Below are 19316 nucleotides of genomic sequence, written 5' to 3' on the forward strand. Positions count from 1 at the left end.
TTGCTGGGAGCCCATCAAAAAAAGGAAGCAACAAGCTCTAAGCCAACAAGCAACTCATAAGGCAATTAAGCCAAAAACAAGCCCAATTTCTGCGTTTTTTTTTTTTCTGCGGGTTTTGCATGTCTGGGTAGAAGGCAGGTGAAATGGTCAAAGGTGCGTGATAAAAGAGTTTAGCATATGGATATCACCACCATATGTATGGTATTATGGGATTTCACGCTCAGCTCTGGTGATAATTGCTCTAGCACCAGGTTAAAGTGATTTGGGAACTGGGACGGAATATTGCAAGGGCAATCTTAACTATTGGGCCTGTGCATACAGCCCCCAGTTTTGGGTCTCATCTTGTGGTCCAGAAGCTGAGCTTTCTTTTCCAAAGGTAAGCCCCTGTCCTGTATTGTTGTGAAGAAAAAAAAGCTGAACTACGTATAAGCTGATGGAGTGATGTCTACGTGAGTTTGCAAACATCTTGAAATAATAGCTCTGAGAAGAATGAACAGCCATTTTCATCCCAATGGGGTGTAAACTCGGATGTCCAATTATGATATCAACATGAAATATTTCACTGCTGAACAAAGCATGTAAGGGAGAAAGAGGAGGATCATATTATGGAGATCTGCATGAATTATTGAATGATTCATTTTGGTGCCAAGAGTGGGTGGCATTTGGGAGAATACCACCTATTTTCCCTCCTCTCCTCATGCCCCAAACTGATCCATAGAACCAAGAAATCAGGAGGAGAAGAAAGGAGTCCAGAGAAGCTTCCAGATTCCACCAAGGGAGAGCCAAACCCAAATTGCCCACGAGTGTGTTTGACCCCATTGAAAGGGAGCCTAGTCTGAGAAGGCCAGTGGAGCAGATGGAACCAAATTTGTACACCTGCATATCTTCTATGAGCGGTGTCTCATTTTGTCATCCCCAGTGGGTGGAGCTCGGTTTGTGGGTTGTGCTCAGAAGACTATCACTCCTTTTGTTTATCATTTCAAGCCCTGGCATTGGACTTGGAAATGTCATTTGTGCAGCTGAGGAGCACGTTGCGCAGACTGGCTGCATCATGGGCAGTTTGTTCTGTGGAGGGAAGCCCCAGCTGCGCAGGTGCTCAGTTAAGCACTTGGGGCTGAGGGGAACTTGCTGGTTGCCACTGTCATTCTCCACCTGTGATCGGGGAGGAGGGGGCCCAGCAGCTACCACCTATCATGTGGCAGCTGGAGAGGGGGTCATCAGCCCAACTCCAGGAACAACAGTTCCCAGGAGAGGGCACCCTGATTTCCTGGAGCAGGGGTCCACACATGACTCTCTATGGGGATGTCAAGGTGGAAGCCAGAAGAACCCTCAGCTGGTCTGCTGGGAGGCACCCAATACACAATCGTGCTCGGAAGTGTGAGGGCTGACATATTCGTCCCCCCCCCCCCCAAAAGACCCGCAGCCCATCTGAAGGCAGGGAATGGCGGGTGGAGGAGAAGGGAGGCACGAGGTGTGTGTCTGTTGATCCTTCAACACAGTTAACATGACTTTAGGTCATGTACATGGGTGACACTGTCACCTCTCCCAGGTCAGGTGTCCATCTAAAATCACACTGTCCCAAAGCCTTACACAGGCAATGAACAGAACTCAAACAGCATCAGGTTTAAGCTGGACATTTTATGAGCATTAAGTGCTAAAAGCAAGAGCTGTACATTACTGGAAAGAGATTCCCAGATTTCCAATGGGCAAACTGCACTAGTCCGGGAAGACCCCCGGGGCATTAGACCTTTAAAGCAAGGCACTCTTATATTTAGAAAAACTGGTTTAGGTCACATCTGGACGTTTTAAAAAGTATGAGTTATTGTTTTCCTCTTCCCCAGAAGCCTGGATAATTAGATGCATGGTACTAAAGCACCTGTCTGTATGTGAGCAGCTCTCCCGCTCAGCCCCAGGCCACCTGGGGTTGTTTGAGTTGATTTAAAAGAAGAAAAAGGGAGCACCGTTCTCAGCATTTGCCTTTGAGACGACAGTGTGTGGCACCTGCCTGATCAGGTAGTAACGGTGATCAATTCATCCCTTATTAGGCCGTTTTGTCATATTTACTATATTTTTCATAACCATGTTTTAGTTATTACATTGGCCTTTCATCAAGCATATGAGACTGATGGAAAAATAGATGCATCTCCCATCCCTCTAACTAAACATCAGACTTGTTGTTTCAGACGCTGGCTCCAGGGTGGAGGAGCAATGTTGCCATCTAAGGGAACATTTATGTCATTGCAAGCAGGGCACCTGTGCCTTTCCAGATAATGGATGCCCATTAGGACATTCTGTTTATTCTCATACCGTCCTTTCTATGAAGCATCATAAGATACTGAGAAGAAAAAAAAATAGAGGAAGTTTACAAGAAGCAAGTATGCACTTAAATATTCTTGAAGGCTAGTGGCAGTGAGGGGATAGGAGAAGGAGGAAGATCTGGAGAGAGGGAAGGGGGAGTGGGATTTTAAATGAATCACAGGCTAAAGTGAACAGGAAGACTTTGAGGCAAGGAGCAGAACAGATCTCATTACCATAGCGTGGAAAGAATAAAATGATGCAAATTGAAAAGTTTTTAAAAACGCATTGCATTTGGTTGCTCTGAAAGGCTTTGGGATCCAGCATTTTTTCTTTTAAATACTAATCAAAACGTTAGCATAAGGGCTCCAGGCGGAAGCAGCAGCCACCAGATGAACCTTCCACAGCTCTATTCACAAAATGGATCCTTGCAAGATAGACACGGTAAAGGTAATGGGGGCGGGGCGGGGGGGTGTCACCTGTCCCCAATTCTCTCTCTCTTTGGTGGTTGGGATCTTTCAAACTGAAAACTGCACTTTATTTGAGAAAAACACACCACCACTTGCTTGTGGCCAGTGCGCCCAGAACAATCAATGTGCCCCCTACACACTACCACCCAGACAGTTTTAGTAAGAGCACAGATGACACATACACTATTCTCAGCTCAGGTGGAGAGGAAAGCAAAAAGATCCAGCCTCTGATGTACCTGCCTAAAGAAAGCCTAGGATGCAGCATGCATCTTTAACCAATTGAGGAATCCTCCTCTTACCAGCAGCATCCTGGAGAAACAGAGTATAAGCAATTTGAAATGATGCCCACTGGACTGGGCACACGTTTCAAAGGGCAAGCAGTTCTGTGAGGATATTATGTGGGATGCGTTCCTTGGAGTTTCTGCAGCTCACTGTGTTCTCTCCCCTGACAAAAATATGCAGAAGAATCTCATTCTTCCCCTTCAGAAATGTGAAAAGTTTATAGGGAAAGCACTAACTCTGTGTGGAGAGCCAGCCACCAGGGATGTTGGCCTTTATGTCCTGGTTACGTTTTAGTTCCATTAAATAACTTCTACCTATCTGCACCTTCTCTTTTACCTTCAATCAGATACAGTATTAATCCACATAATCATAGAAGTGTAGGGCTGGAACATACCTTAAACGGTCACCTAATCCAGCCCCCATGCTAAGGCAGGCTTAAGTATACTTACACCATTCCTGACAGCTATTTGTCTAACCTGTTCTTAATAATCTCCAGTGTTCCACAACCTCCCTCTGTAATCCTTCCTTCACTTCCTGCCCAAAATTATTCATAGTGTTGCTCTGCACTGTTGAACAGCTGCCACTTTCCACCTTGAGATGGCTGCATTAAAATGGTTAGTGAAATAATGAACCAGCATATTGGCCCATGAGCTGTGTCTACACTAGACTTTTTGCAAAGATTCCCTCTAGTTCACCTCCATGCGTGACAGCAAAATCAGGAGCACTAACGTAGACAATGTTCCTGCATCTGCCCACATTTTTAAATACTGTGTCATCTAATCCTTCTAAGTGGGGGTCTAAATGACCCAGTGGGAAAAGCACTGATGAGCACCAGTGTCTTGTCTACACAAGCACTTCCTATGGTACTACCACTGGTCGAGTTGAACCTGTGCAAAAATCCAGAGCATTGAAGCCATGGAGGCTAATTCTTCCTGAACACAGCCAGCCAAAGCGCAAGGTTCAGTGTTCTATACAAATAGATTAGGAATAGCTCCCTCTTTTTAGGTCAGAACTTAGTGGCAAATGAAGAGACTTCTACTCCAAAGTACAGTTTAACACACTCCCCACAGTCACCTACTTACTCCTCCATGACCGAAAGGCTATGGATAGCAAGGACAGAGCAACAGGGAATAACCACTAAAACCTCCCCTTGGATACACAGGTCCCTTATATACCTTGGGCTGGAGGAGAAGTTGAAAAGGCTAAATGTTGCCAAGAGACTATATTCCTACAGAAAAAGCTTAGTTGGAGTGCTGTGTCTGGGAGTTGGTACGGCATCTTACCTGCTGGTTTAGGATGCAATCTTCTCAGGGAGGCACTATCTCCATCTCAGCTGAAGGCATGTTGTTCAAGAGCAAAATATTATTTTGCTTTGGGCTGAAATGAAGGTAGACGATGGGTTTTCTCTTTAACAGTGAGAATTGTGGGTAAGATGACCCGCTTATCAAAGATCAGCCATTCACTCAGTCAAGGCCTCAAGTGGAGAGAAGCTGCTCAGTTCACAGCTTGTGATAACTAGAAATGGTTTTCCTGGTTACCGGTTTTCCCTCTTGTGAATATTTGAGAGTTTGAAATATTTTTCCATCCTGATTCAGGACAAAAAGTCAAAAGCACTCACAAAACCAAACCCTTCCCCCCCCCTCCTTTCTGGACAATCAAAATGTTTCACAATAATTTTGAAATGGCTTGTTTTGATTTCAAACTTTTTAACATTTCCAGTCTAATTAGCAGCTTACATTTCAAGACAAAAATATTTTCAAACTAGAAAATGAATTTTTCCCCCATTTTTAAAATGTCAAAAGAAAATGCTTCAACAATTTAAAAACTTTTCTGACATTTTTTCTGAGTTGGGAAATTTGTGAAATCCGACGCTGTTTCATGTACAGTTTCGGTTTCAATAAACTGGCATTTTTTGATGAAAAATAAACAGAATCCTGACCAGTTCCAGTGCTAACCCCTGCTTTCTAGGTCTTCATGGGCAATTTCCCTTTTCAAAGGCACTGTTGTGTCCAGCTAGGTCTGTGCTGGGAACCAGATGCCTTCAATGTCAAATCTGGTGTGCAATACAGCCTGGGCAAGGTGGAGAGTTCAAGGAAACAAAGTGGAAGTGGCTCCAGTGAAGCACTGAACCTTGTAAAAGGTATGGGGAGCAGGGATGCACCTGAGTGTTGAATGATTGGTAAGGTGGCCAGGGTCTGGTTATGGTGTGTGATGGCAAGGGGAACGCTAGAACCAGAATTGAAAGAAGTCAGTTTGCCCATCTGAGACAATGAGGAGATTGATAAAGCTGGCTTCTCAGAGCTTCAACCACAAAGGGAAGGTGAGTGAGGGAGTTGGACTGATATTGAGTAGCAGGCTCTCACCAGCCCACACTGGCCACCCACAATTAAGTTCCAGTCCAACTCTCCCTTCCATCTAATAGCTGGAACAGCACTGAGGAGGTCTTCTCCCAGCAGTGACTGACAACTGCAGATGGGGATGGATAGAAGGAGTGTTGGAAAGGCCATTGCCAAGTAGCGGGCTGGAAAGGGGCTGTAGAGATGGCAGGAAGAGAGTGCTGGGCAGTGAAACCAAGATTAAATTTTCCTAGAAATGAGACCTGCTGGAGCCAAACCCACCTGGAATTGAAACAGGAATAAAGAAGCAAACCACATTTCATTTTTTATTAGACTAGGAAATATAATTTATTGCATAAAAATTACTTTGTTACAATAGGAATGCTAAACTTTATTTACAGTTCTTAGTTTACAGAATAAACAGATGTGTGTTTCGAGGATGCTGTCAAACTCATCCCCTGGACATATAAATATGCAAATAGAATGCAGAGCAAGAGAATGGACGCTCTCAACAAGAGAAACAACAGCTGATTTTTTTCAGTGAAACTATGAAATGCCTGCCCAGTATCACAAAGCTTCTACCCTGCTTTGTGTGATCATAGTGTAGTCATCTCCAAGGGACAGAGATACACACACAGATGACCAAAGGAGAAGGCAGCATGTACAGTAGTTGGACACTCTGACCCAGTGATCTGAGCGCCACATACACTATAATCCCATGATCCAAGAGAGACGGAGTCAGAGAGGAGGCCACAACACACACTGATCAGAGAGAAGCAAATACCTTCCCTTCCCCTCCCTCACATACACACACACAGCGCTCCCTTGATCAGAAAGGCTAAGAAACACACGCACGCACATACACACACACACAGTGATCTGAGAGAGAGAAAAGCACATACACAGACATTCTGGTTCTGTGCTCAGAGAAAAGGGGACACAAACACACATTGATCTCCTGATCTCACCCACATGCTGAGCTGAGAGTGAGACAGACACACTGTGATCCTTTAATCAGAGAGAGAGAGAGAGAGGGTCAGACACACTGACAATCTACAACTGTCTTCCAAGAGCAGAGCATTTAGGATAAATTTCATGGATATCACTGAATTTCTAAGAAAATAAACAATGGCAGGTTATTTACGTTAGCTTTGAAAATGTTAAAATGTCCGTGTATTAGCGGAGTGCTTTATCACCTCCTACATTACTTCCCATATTTGCTTATTTTGTTCAGATTACAAGCAAGATTTCAACAAATCAGATTATGAAATGGAGTCACATAGACTGGTAGAACTCTCTCTATATTACAACCATATTGAACTCCCACCAAAATCAACGGGAGTCTATTCACTGACTTTAAGGGGAACTGAATCAGGCCCTCAGTTTCTAGCCAAGTCAACACAACACATTGAAAACCCTGTTGACGTAATAACACAAGGAAATGTCAGATAAGCTTGGAGCTCTCCTCCCAACACAGACCCCAGCATTGTGAAATGGGATTGTGATAGAGAAAGGTCATGTTTGTCAAACTTCCTGAGTACCGTGTAGTCACACTGTTTGCTTTAAGAAGTTTTTTTGGTTTGTAAGTTTTTTAAAACAGCCACACAAAAATATTTTCAGCTACACTGGAGCATTTGATCTATCCAAGTAGTCAGTTTTGAGACTCAGACGATTTAAAAGTTTCATTAAGATACACATCCAAAACTTTGGATACATATCCAGATCTGTATATTACCTACAGATATACACAGATTTCCAGGTTTTAAAGGCTTTTTGCAATTAAAAAAGGGGAAAGTGAAATTTAATATACATAATATTTAATGCACATTTTGGGTGTGAAACAAAAGATTTTTCTGCTTGTGAACTACATGAATGACACTGAAATTCACAACACAAGTGTATACCTAGGAGAAAATGGCTGAAGTGCTGGCAAAAAAACTCTTTATACAAGGACTTCTGAAGAAAACAGATTGTGTTTTCACCATAAAAATGGTCCCAGTATTTTAAAAGAAAAAACCCAGAATTGCTTTCATCTGACAAATCAGGCAAGAAGGTACAGCCTCTCCTACATGTAGGCCAGCATCCAAGCTCTGAGACTGTCCTTTTCAAGCAAGTTTCAAGACTGGGGTTAATTTGTTCTGCCACTGTATGGTACCTTTGTACAATAAATCCATCCACTCCCAATGTGGTTGTTTAAGTAGATGAACAAGCATTGCCAGTGTTCTCCCCTCTGGGTCCCTTTTCCTACTGTCTGCTGTCAATTTGGAAGCATTAGAGATGGAAACAGGCTTCCAAGTACTTGTGTGCCAAAGAATTAGGCAACTGGAGGTTTAGATCCTGAGGAAATACCAAATTACTTTGTAAGGGCAATGTCTTCTTTTATTATGCGCTGGCTCCCTGAGTTTGTGTTTACTTTTTCTTTAGCTACATAGCCATACCACAGATGGTGGACTGGAGGGAGGAGAATGGGGTAATGCATGATGGGAAGCTCACTGTATTCTGTACAGTTTTAAATTACTGGCCACAAAGATCTTGTGGTAAGTGCATTGGGGATTTCAGAGCAGATGCAGTAGCATCACCAATATGATGCTGTGTTGTTGTTTGTGTCACAACATGTTTATCCTGGAGGAGAAACTTTTAAGAGGCAGCAACCAGAGTAAAATATTTCCACTTGTGGCTATTCAAAGTACCCTTCAGAATATTTTCCCTTCATTAAAATACCACATCCTGGAGATGAAACTTATGTTGTGTTCATGGATACCCCTTAATTAAAATCAGTTTTGTTATGTAACCAACCTTCACTTCAACAGAGCCCTTTTAATGTAGAAAAGAAGGAAAGAAAGGAAGGAACTGCCAAGTTTGAAGAGGGAGAACCACTGAGCTCCATGCCATCCTTCCAAGACAAATTAGGTTACCCAGACAGATCAGTGAGGGACTGTTTTCTACTATACATATTCTACTATTTGTCCAGTGTAATTTTAAATGATCCACAAATCCCCCAGCCTAAATAGATATTAGTTAGGAATTTTCCTCACCTTTTCTCAATTTCTCCATTACTCTTACTCATATCTGCTTGTGCCACCCTCAATAGTTCATCTTCCCTTCCTTGGTGATTACACCCCTCAAATACGTGTAGACTTATACACCCTTTAGTCAAGTTTGACATATTATGGGCCAGATCCTCAATCGATGTAGCTCCACTGCAGTCAATGGAGTTATGGTAATTTACACCTGCTTGTCTACACATGGAGTTATTCAGGAATCGTTACTGCACTTTAAATTCACACCCTGGTTTACTCCAAATTCATTTTATTAAGTGTAGAGAAGCCCTGAGGAGTCGGTTCTTAGTTCTCAATCTTTTCTCAGTTTCTCCATCAAACGCCTAATCATTTTTATTGCCCTTCTCCTATCTCCTTACAGTTGCGTCAATGTATTTCTGGTACTGTTGCACTGAGGACTGCATGCAATATGCCACAGCAGTAGCTGTAAAAAGCACTCTGACCTCATGACTCAATACTGACTGCATATGCCATTGTGTTGCATTGATAATTTTTGCTGCCACATAGTGCTGCAAATGTCGAATTTGCAGTGTTCTCCTATCTCCCCCATCCCACAATTTCATTTACCATTAGTGCCTGCCAGGTTTCTCTTTCCCAATGAGTTTGTGTTTCAGATTATCTTTTTCTGCAGATGAAACAGCTACATTTTCCAATTTTAATCTCATATTGCTATCTTCAGACAGTGTTTCTAATCTCACTGGGTTCTCTTTGTATTAGTTCTCTTTCTTCACTGGTATTTGCAACACATTCTAGTTTGGCATCATCTGTAAATTTCATTAATGTGCTGTTTACTCTCTCTTACAGATCATTGACCACTGCATGACCATGCCAAACTCCTCTCCCACTTGCTGCACTACTGTGATGGTCTCTCGGCCAGGGTTCAGCCCAAGAATATTTCAATCCATTTATCAAAGTAAGATTGAGTCAAAAGATGGATTTGGTTATAAGGACTTTAAAATGATGTGGTCCTCAAACTAACCTCTATATCCCAGGCCACTGGACCTTGCTTTGTAAAAATAACCCCTTCTTACTCAACACTCCTCCCACTTGTTTAAAGTGCCAAAATATAGATTTAGAAGCCTAACTTTACAGTCTTTACATTTTTTACAGTCTTGGCTTATGAATAGTGGCATGTTGCTGAATGTTAGTGCACGACAGTATCAGTGAGTGTGTGTATTTACATTGTTGATATGAAGGTCTATTTATCCTACCAAGTTTCATTCTTTCCCAAATGTCCTAAAAGAATTTCCCCCTAAAAATACAGATCTTAAATACTTTGGGCTCCAAAATGTGACCCACCCCGTAATTGTAATAATCTGATGGAGGCTGTCCCATAGATCCTAACTAGCTTTCAGTTAATTCACCACTGTGTCAAAGCATTAACCTTCCCTCCTAAACAACCCATATAAACCATAGGTTGGTTTAATTCAGGAGAAGAAAAACCAAACAAACAAACCGCTACTGTAGCCTCTTGTCCTCCCCTTACTGGCTGTGTGTTTAGTGAATTTTCTAACAAAGGAAACTCCCAGAGCTGTACTGCTTGCATAGGAACTAGGAAAAGGCCCATTACCACTATTACCAGTAGTGCTCATCTTGTCGTTTCCTGCCAGTGCAGGAGTATTCCTTTCAGTCTAGTTTTAAACATCTCACATTTGAGGGTGTCTACTGCTTTTTCTGGGAGAGACTTCCACACTCCAACAATGAATACATTTTCCCCTGATATGCAGCTGAATGTTTCCTTTGTTCATTATCATTCCATTGAAACGATGACACTGGTGCACCCAAAAAGAAGCTAACGCTCTGAAGCCACGTTCTTCTCTCTGATTCAAACAGAGATGAGACGGGGTTGGGAGGGAACCATCCCTGAAAAGAGGGGGGGAGACGGCTGTGTGAGGTTTCAGCTTCTGTAACAATGCTGAGGACTTCAGTTGCCATTTGAAGAAAACCATGAAAACAGTGACAATGTCCCTTTAACCTTGTTCCCAGAAATGGGCTTGTTCTTCTGTGAGCTGGTTGCTTAAGTGGCCTCCTTGCATTATGCTGCAGCCATAAGGGAGAATTTGCAAACAAGATGTTACAAAGAGGGCTCAGCTTGCCCTTTCTGTGCCACATGAGTCTATAGGCACTGAACCAATCTGACTTCAGCAAGGGTCCAGAGATATGGAAACAAGTTGTTCTTGACTTTTTGTGTGTGTGTTTTCATTACTAATTTTCGCAAGTGTTTTAGTTTAAAGCTCTCTCTCTCTCTCTCTCATTCTCACGCAAAGCGGACTGATGCTGTTGCTCACACACAAAAGACTTAATGTTTTTGTTTTTTTAAAAAGGACTCATCCAAAGATCTGGATAATAAATTATTTGCGTTTCCTAAGAAACTGTGGTTTTTTTTCCCTTTTTTCCCCTTAATAAGCTGTCTGAAGCATTTGAGAGAAGTAAGCAGTTTGGCTAGATTGTACTTGAGTCTTCTAAGCATAAATGCCATAAAAGTAGAAGAACCGGGGGGATGGGGGGGGGGTGGGGAAGGAGAGAAGAAAACCCAAATAAATGAAACAAAAATAAACCTCAACCCAGACTCTAGAAGCCCTATATTCCTGCATGCTGTGGCAGAAGCAGCTGCCCACTTCCACCAATGGCTGTCATCATGGTCAACAAAGATGCACTGCTCTTGTGACGCACTCCGGAGGATGGCTAGGAGGAGGAGGAGAGAGCCTGTTTAACACTTGGATTGCTTGTAAACGGTGTGGTTGGATCTCTAAGGCGGATAGTGACTTGGTGAGGGAGGAGTGGGAGAAGGAGTTTACCTTTACCCCTCCTTGCTAGCTACAGATCAGCAACCCACCAGACACAAAGTAGAAATTGGCCCCGTCCCCACAACCCTTCCCCATCAGTTCAGGAAAGGCTGTTCACTAGTTTTCTTCCTCCTCCTTCTCTCCCCCCTCCACTCTGTCCTTCTCATCCGTTGCCTGAAGACTACCAGCTACGTGAAAGTAACATCAGCAGTCCCCCTCTGTTGCCATGACAACCAGCATCTCACTCTTGCCCATCTCTTCCAAGGCACTAGCCAGGGTATTGAGATCACCATCATCTTGGTGCTGGGCTTCCCACAAGTCCAGGATCACCCCTGTTGGGCTGGCTTTGGTGGCAAAGTAGTTCAGATACCTGTGAACGAAGAGAGAGAGAGAGAGTGAGTTGATGTCTAACTTTACACATTTAACATAAGAACATCATAAGAAAGGCCATATTGGGTCAGACCAAAGGTCCATCCAGCCCAGTATGCCGTCTACCGACAGTGGCCCATGCCATGTGCCCCAGAGGGAGTGAAGCTAACAGGTAATGATCAAGTGATCTCTCTCCTGACATCCATCTCCACCCTCTGACAAACAGAGGCTAGGGACACCATTCCTTACCCATCCCGGCTAATAGCCATTAATGGACTTAACCTCCATGCATTTATCCATTTCTCTTTTAAACCCTGTTATAGTCCTAGCCTTCACAACCTCCTCAGGCAAGGAGTTCCACAGGTTGACTGTGCGCTAAGTGAAGAAGAACTTCCTTTTATTTGTTTTAAACCTGCTGCCCATTAATTTCATTTGGTGGCCCCTAGTTCTTATATTATGGGAACAAGGAAATAACTTTTCCTTATTCACTTTCTCCACACCACTCATGATTTCATATACCTCTATCATATCCTCCTTAGCCTCCTCTTTTCCAAGCTGAAAAGTCCTAGCCTCTCTAATCTCTCCTCATATGGGACCCGTTCCAAACCCCTAATCATTTTAGTTGACCTTTTCTGAACCTTTTCTAATGCCAGTATATCTTTTTTTGAGATGAGGGGACCACATCTGTAAGCAGTATTCAAGATGTTGGCGTACCATGGATTTATATAAGGGCAATAAGATATTTACCCTATTGGTATGGTCTGAGGGCAGCAGAAGGGAGTGTTGGGAAAGGAGGCAAGGGTATTAGACTCTGGAGCAAATCTGGGTAATTCTCAATGATGTGCACTGGGATGGAAATGCCATAATTGAAATGCAGGGCCCCTCAGGGCATCATCTACATTTATTATACAGCACTGATGCAGAAAACATTCATGGAAAAGCAAGGCACATTTTATTTTATTAAAATTACAAATGCTGTCTTTACCCCTGCCCCCAAAGTGAGATCCTAAAACAGAACAGCTCAAGAGCCATCAAGGTCCCTGGCCTGAGGCACTTGCTTTGCACAATCATGACAGAATTTTAGGAATGTTCTGCCAGTCCAGGATCTAACTGGATGCACGTCACGCAGGGCTCTATAATACAAATCAAAGGGGGGAAGCACCATTCAAACCCATCAGAGAATATCAACTTCCCCACCCTCCAGGTCTCAAGGCATCGTGGCTGAGCAGAAGGAGCACAGGGTTGGGAATCAGAAACTCATGAGCTCTAATTCTCTCTCAAGTACTGAATCACTGTGTGCCCTTATAGAAATCATTTCACAGTCTCTGTGCCTCAGCTCCCCGTCTGTAAAGCAGGGATAATAGCACAGCCCTACCTCACAAAGGGGTTGCGAAGATAAAGTAGTTCCTGACCGTACATCTAGTGCTACACAGTGTTATTTCTGAGTCACCAGTGCTTCATTTTTGTGTCTTCTTTCACACACTATTCCTTCTCTTATAAGCCCACTATCATTCTCGATGCTTGCCGGCTTCGTGTCATCAGAGACACAGTGCTGGATTCCCGAAGTGCTGTACTTGTGGGCTGCAAAGCCCTGATAGGTTTCTGTATTGTTAGTCAGACACTCTCCTCAAGGCTTGTGCAAACTGATCACTTTCCAAGGCTGGCCCCATGAGTCAGTAACTGCCCCTTGAGACTTAGCAATGCTGCAAGAGCGCCTTCTGGGGGCTGGGGCAAATCCGCTCTTTCAGACTGTTTCTGATAAATGTAAAACAATGGACACTAAACGCCCAGCACATAATGATGCTATACCTGGATCACACAAGCCCCCCCACTCTGCCTCAGAGAAGAATGTGGGGAGAGTACAGAGTAACAAGGAAATATAAAACTCTGTTTTCCCAAAAGACAGGTTTGAGGCAGGAAGGTGAGAGCAGAGAATCTAGTGCCATACAGTAAACTGAAACCCACCGATCCATGGAAAGTTTCTGAGCAAGAAGTCTCCAGTCATTTCCTCTTGAATTGGGGGCATCAAGGCTGTTGCAGATTTTCTGCCGGATGGACAGCGGAATCTTGAAGGCATAGGGTCCCAGCTGGGTAGTCACAGCACTGCCATGGTGCAAGGAGAAGGCATCAAAGGCGCTGGCATTCTGGGAGAAAAAACATTTCAGAATGCTTTCAGAAAAAAATATTTCAATGGAGAACTCCTCCTTTATCAGCCTGCACTGTGTGTTCCCTTGTCGCCATACCCTGCCCACAATTCAGGGTCTGTGCATTCCTGCCCAAGAGCAGGGATGATTGTGTTTCTTTATGTGGAATTTCAGCAGTGCTTTCAAAAACTATCCAGCAGCAAAGATAACTTGGGATCACAGAGAGACCAAATTAAAAAAAAAAAAGAGAGAGAGAGAGAGAGAGAGAGATCAGGACACACAGAGAGAGATATAAGATGGTAATATTCACTAAAATGCATTAGGCACGGTTGCCTAAGAACAGAAACAAAAAAAGAGAGAGGTGGATAACATGCCACAAAGAATAACAGTGAAGCAGCTAGTTCTTAGTGACACCAAGCTCTTCCCCTGAGGGTCCCTTCAGTGAACCCAGTCGGAAGCAACCTCCAAATATCAGTGCATGTGGCTAAACAATTTGAAGCAGAGCCAGAAGCATCAGAGCACATTTTCAGGGCTGCACAAATATTAAAGCCCTGAAATTCCCAGTGACTCTTCCAAGTGCACTGGCTACCAAAGCCCAGCCCTCGGCCTCTTCATTCACTCCCATCTCATTGGTTAGCGCACACTTTCACCTGGCTGTGAGAGGGGAAAGTGCCGACTGGCATTTTAGTATCATCCCCAAAACAGACTCTGGGAAACAGAACTCGTACACAGTAGAGGTTATGTGCTATTATTTCGTGATCCACAGGTGAATATTCTAGAGGTTGCTCATGTACCAAAAATCAAGGTCTCATCAATATTTTCAAAAGCAGGGTAACAAATTCTTATCACAACTTAGTCCCTTTGCTGTTACTGCCACAGTCTACTGGTATCTCACCAATAGCTGTAACTGGATGGTCATTCAGTTCAATGGGCTTTTCTCTGTACCTCTCTCTCTCTCTAAGTGAATGCAGTGCTGAAAGGTGGCAGGTTGACAGACCTAGATACTGAAAGTTCACTATTTATCTAGTCCTGGCAGGGAGAGCAAAAGTGCCAGTTTCCCCACACTGCCTCTCCAGGGGCCACCACTGAGCAGAAATGGGTAGTTCAATTTACAGGCCTTGGTCATTGTCCTGAGAATCACAAAGGGAGCTAGTTACCACCAACTGTGAGACAAATCTCTGATTGAACCACCAACTTAAGAAACAGGAGGCCATGGCCAACACAGATGTTAATGTAGCATGGCATCCATAGTGGTAAAAGCAGGGCTCAGATACCCTGGTGATGGGCAACCTCTACATTAGATAAAATAGATATATTAATTAGATATGTAGATAGAGAAAATCTCCCTTCTCTAAATACAGGGATTCATGGAGGACATCTGAGGACCATTTCTAGTCTTCTCTGTTACTAGAGAGGATGGAGGACTTCCTCCTTGGTAACGAGCCTAGTGGACACATCCACAGATGGCTGAAGCTGAGCCTCAGTGATCCCAGGTTATTATCTATGGCAACAGCAGCAGCACGGCAAGGGACATTTAAAGAAATAGAGTGCTGTTATTCTTTTATTTAACAAGAGTGGCAAAAAGGGACGTGTACCCCTGAGGCAACAGCACCAGCTTTCTTTGAGCTAGTTGAGAGCCCGATGCCAGTTTCACTTACACCACACATATAAGGAGTAACTCCATTGACGTCAACAGAATCAGGCCCTGGGAGTTCAGGTCAATACCCTCAGAAGAGCTATCATCAGACCCTGCTCCTTCCTCTGTCCTCCCAGCTATAACTATGAGTGGCACAGCCTCCCTGCTCTCTTCCCCTTCTCTTTGCTCACCTCTCCGAGTGTAGTGTGCAGCTGGAATATCTGCCCTTCCCCTTCCACCTGCCGGACGCAGATCTTGCAGGTGAGCTCTGTGGAAGCCAGGCTGTATCTCTCAAGGGTGAAGGTGCAGTGCAGAGCCCTCTGGCTGCCACTCCAGATGTGATAAAAGGGGATTTCCTGTCACAGCAGATTAGTTCAGTAGAATGTTACACAAACCGCAAGAACCCTTCATAAATACAGGAAGGGCTTCCTGACTAAAATCCATTGGTTTTTTTCATATTTGAAATTATTTATTTTATTATTTCTTTAAGAGGTAAATTTTTAAAATGCCTCCCCAAAAGGTTCTAGGTGCCTGACAATTAATTGTACAACAACCATAACAATGACCATGCAGTCCAGTAAATACCATATAGATTTGCTTTTAAGTCATATTCTAGGTTTCCCAGCTTCTACTTCGACTGGCAGGAGATGGGAATCATTCTGTGCAGGGTGGGACAGGGAAAGCTGACAGACAGTGACCCAGCTGTCATTCTGGGACCCTGAGTCAAATATGGTGAGTGAAAATTCCCCTGCTGCCTTCTCCTTCCCTTAGAAGAGTGGTTCTCAACCTGGGGTACGTATACCCCTGGGGGGTACATAGAGGTCTTCTAGGGGGTACATCAACTCATCTAGATATTTGTCTAGTTTTACAACAGACTACATAAAAACCACGAGCAAAGTCAGTACAAACTGTATTGTTATGTCTGGTTTTGTAAGCAAGTAGTTTCTAAGTGAGGTGAAACTTGGGGTACACATGACAAATCAGACTCCTGAAAGGGGTACATTAGTCTGGAAAGGTTGAGAGCCACTGCCTTAGAAGACAGCCGGAGAGAGCAGAGAGATATATCATTCTCTTAGCAGATAACGGCGGGTAGATGGGTGAGCCCTAAATCTTGACTAGATAAGAGAGTGAGTAGGCAAGGTGCTGGATTACTGGATCACAACAGTGTGAACATTGCTTACTTATCACCATCAAAGGCATCATCACAGTTCTATATCAGATCACTTAAAGCATAATCCAAACATAAACGTACTTTAGCACCTGGATTGCTGCTGGCATTCAAATATTTTTTTAAACATATATATATTTCACACACAATATACATACACTGTCATTCATGTGTTATTGCTTAATTATGCATGAGTGACCATGACACATGGGTCCCTGTGTGAATGGGTGTTCTTTTCTACAAACAGATGGATGAATAATTGCTTCATAGCTGTTGTTTCTATAGGGACCATTTTAGTAAAGTTTCCCTTTTGGGGGCACCTTTGGATCACTCCGCCCTGTCCGTCCTCTCCCCCCCCCCCCAACCTCTGCACTAGTAGCTAAACTTCCAGTGGACTGCTACACATGAAAATTCCATATGACTCGTATTACCACTTGGCCACCCACCTGGTATTTAGCCAGCAGCTTGCTCTTCCACAGCGAGTGGGGGATATCATGGATGGAGAGGCGTAGGTTGTGATAACTGTCCTTAAAGAGTAGTGGCTTGGGTTCCTCTATCAGGTAGCCACCCAGTGTCTTTTCCAGTTCAAACACTTCCTATGGGGCAGACAGAGGATGGGAAGCCATGACATCAAAGGTCACTGCTATCAAGTGGAGCACATGAGTTTTTAAGGCAGAGCTAAGTCAACGCAGGGTCCACACTGTTCAATGAACTCTGCCAAAAAACTACAAAATACAAAAACAACAACAACTACATTCAAGTTTAGTATGTTCTGAAGATATTGACATAATGGATAGTGGTTGGTGCCACAATGCAAGCCAACCAACCAGAGTTGAAATGACAAGAAGAATGACACCAAGTTTAGCCCCCGCAATCAGCAAAACACAGGGAAATTCAAATTCACCGTGTGACATGTCTCTTAAGAATTGCAACAGTTGCACAATGACAAAATAAGAGTACAGCATCCTGCACTAAAGTGATATTTTAACACACAACAGAATAGGCAATGCTTACAGCCCTTGCTGTGCTTCCACAGGGCCTTCTTCAGGGTCAGTTACTTCCCTGATGAAGGGCTGATCATTTGAAAGTTACTCTGATTCTACAGAACACATGCTCTCTAAGCTAGACCCCAATAAATTAACATTTTTAAAAAATGAATTTTTTTGCTGGTGAAACGTGCCATATTGACAGCCCTGGAGAATAAATTCTTCCACTTATCCAAAGAAGAAAAAAAACAGTGCAAGCTTCCAGATACTGCCTGGGCAATATAACTAAACCCTGACTCAAAGGATCACCTCTAAGGGGCAGATGGGAATGCAGTTTTCTCCCTCATTCCATTCTTAGCCTGTCTGCTAAGAGCTATGATAGTACATTGTGTGATGCTGACACCTGTTCACCAGAAACTGGACTGAGTCCACCAACTCATTTCACAGAGGCCATCAAATAGTCATCAGATGGGAACGACTTTCAGTCACTATCATCCTGATTTGGATTTGAGTAACCTAGATGTGAAAGTCTGTGCAACCTCATAAATCATCCCGTGGATATTTTAGAAACTGAAAACAGAATGACAGGTTTCAGAGTAGCAGCCGTGTTAGTCTGTATTTGCAAAAAGAACAGGAGGACTTGTGGCACCTTAGAGACTAACCAATTTATTTGAGCATAAGCTTTCGTGAGCTACAGCTCATGCTCAAATCCCCACTGTATTTTCCACTGAATGCATCCGATGAAGTGAGCTGTAGCTCATGAAAGCTCATGCTCAAATAAATTGGTAAGTCTCTAAGGTGCCACAAGTCCTCCTTTTCTTTTTTGAAAACAGAATGATGCTGATTGCAATGTAAGAGTTAACGAGACAGCACACAACACAATGAGGCCAGAAACTCTGTTTTGGCTTTGGACATTAGAACCTACTGTGTTTTTCAGGTAATCTGAAGGTCTTTTTTCATTAATATGTACAGGCGGGCCACTTCAACAAGTATGCGTGTGCCTGTCAATGTTAATACCACTGCTCTGCTTCAACAACAACCCAAATCACAAGAGTTATTTTCAGTTCAAGAGAAACCTGCTGGTTTCTACCATGTTCTTTTTTCATCACCACTTTAAACTTTATTTTACCAGCGTAAGACAATGTTGTTTTTATAATAAAAATAAGATCCAATAAGATTGTCAAGCATGGAACTCCATCTAGAGAGATCACAACAAGAGCAAGAAAGTAACACAGGAAATAATTGGAACAAGCACGAAGGTCCCAAGGCACCCACAATGAGAGATGATTTACAAGAACTAAGTTTAATATTATTAATTATTATTATATACCACACAGACAGTTAGACAGACAAGGAATCCTCAGGTAGGAATAGGGAAATGTGTCTAAGCCAGGGACAGTGGGAGCTGTGGTGAACTGAGTATTATCATGGTATATCAACTTAGGGTTGATTAGCACAGGAAGGAGAGAAAAATCTTCCAGCAGTGACAACGACATAAGCCCTTGGGTAATCTCTGCAGAAAGGCAGCACACAATATAGGTTATGAAACATCCTCCCTTCCCCTTGCTATTTCCTCCAAGGACCATGGAAAATGTTATGGCTGATCTCTGGGGAACACAGTAAACATGCTTATTATTTAACTTTGGTCATTTTTCACAGGGTTGCATCAGGTTGTTTGCTCCCTGGAGCCAGATCTTTCCGAGAGACACCACACAGCATCTTGCGTGCCAGCATGACCACATTTGGAAGCAATGGTGGGAGCAGGCTGAAGCAATTTGTAGCCCA

General features: G+C 43.3%; 1 protein-coding gene across 5 annotated transcripts in view; it reads right to left on the reverse strand.

The window, feature by feature from the left end:
- Nucleotides 1-5706: 5706 nt before the first annotated feature.
- UNC5B (unc-5 netrin receptor B) overlaps nt 5707-19316 on the reverse strand; it is a 153455-nt gene continuing 139845 nt past the window's right edge. For all 5 annotated transcript variants that reach the window (XM_075130892.1, XM_048858096.2, XM_075130893.1 and 2 more), the window contains 4 exons: nt 16992-17141; nt 15569-15733; nt 13563-13741; nt 5707-11598 (listed from right to left, as the gene is read on the reverse strand). In XM_075130892.1, coding sequence (XP_074986993.1) covers nt 11433-11598; nt 13563-13741; nt 15569-15733; nt 16992-17141 — 660 coding nt within the window. In that variant the 3' untranslated portion in view covers nt 5707-11432. The remainder of the gene's footprint in view (nt 11599-13562; nt 13742-15568; nt 15734-16991; nt 17142-19316) is intronic.

Source organism: Caretta caretta, chromosome 7 (assembly GCF_965140235.1).
Source record: "Caretta caretta isolate rCarCar2 chromosome 7, rCarCar1.hap1, whole genome shotgun sequence".
Classification (NCBI taxonomy): Eukaryota; Metazoa; Chordata; order Testudines; family Cheloniidae; genus Caretta; species Caretta caretta.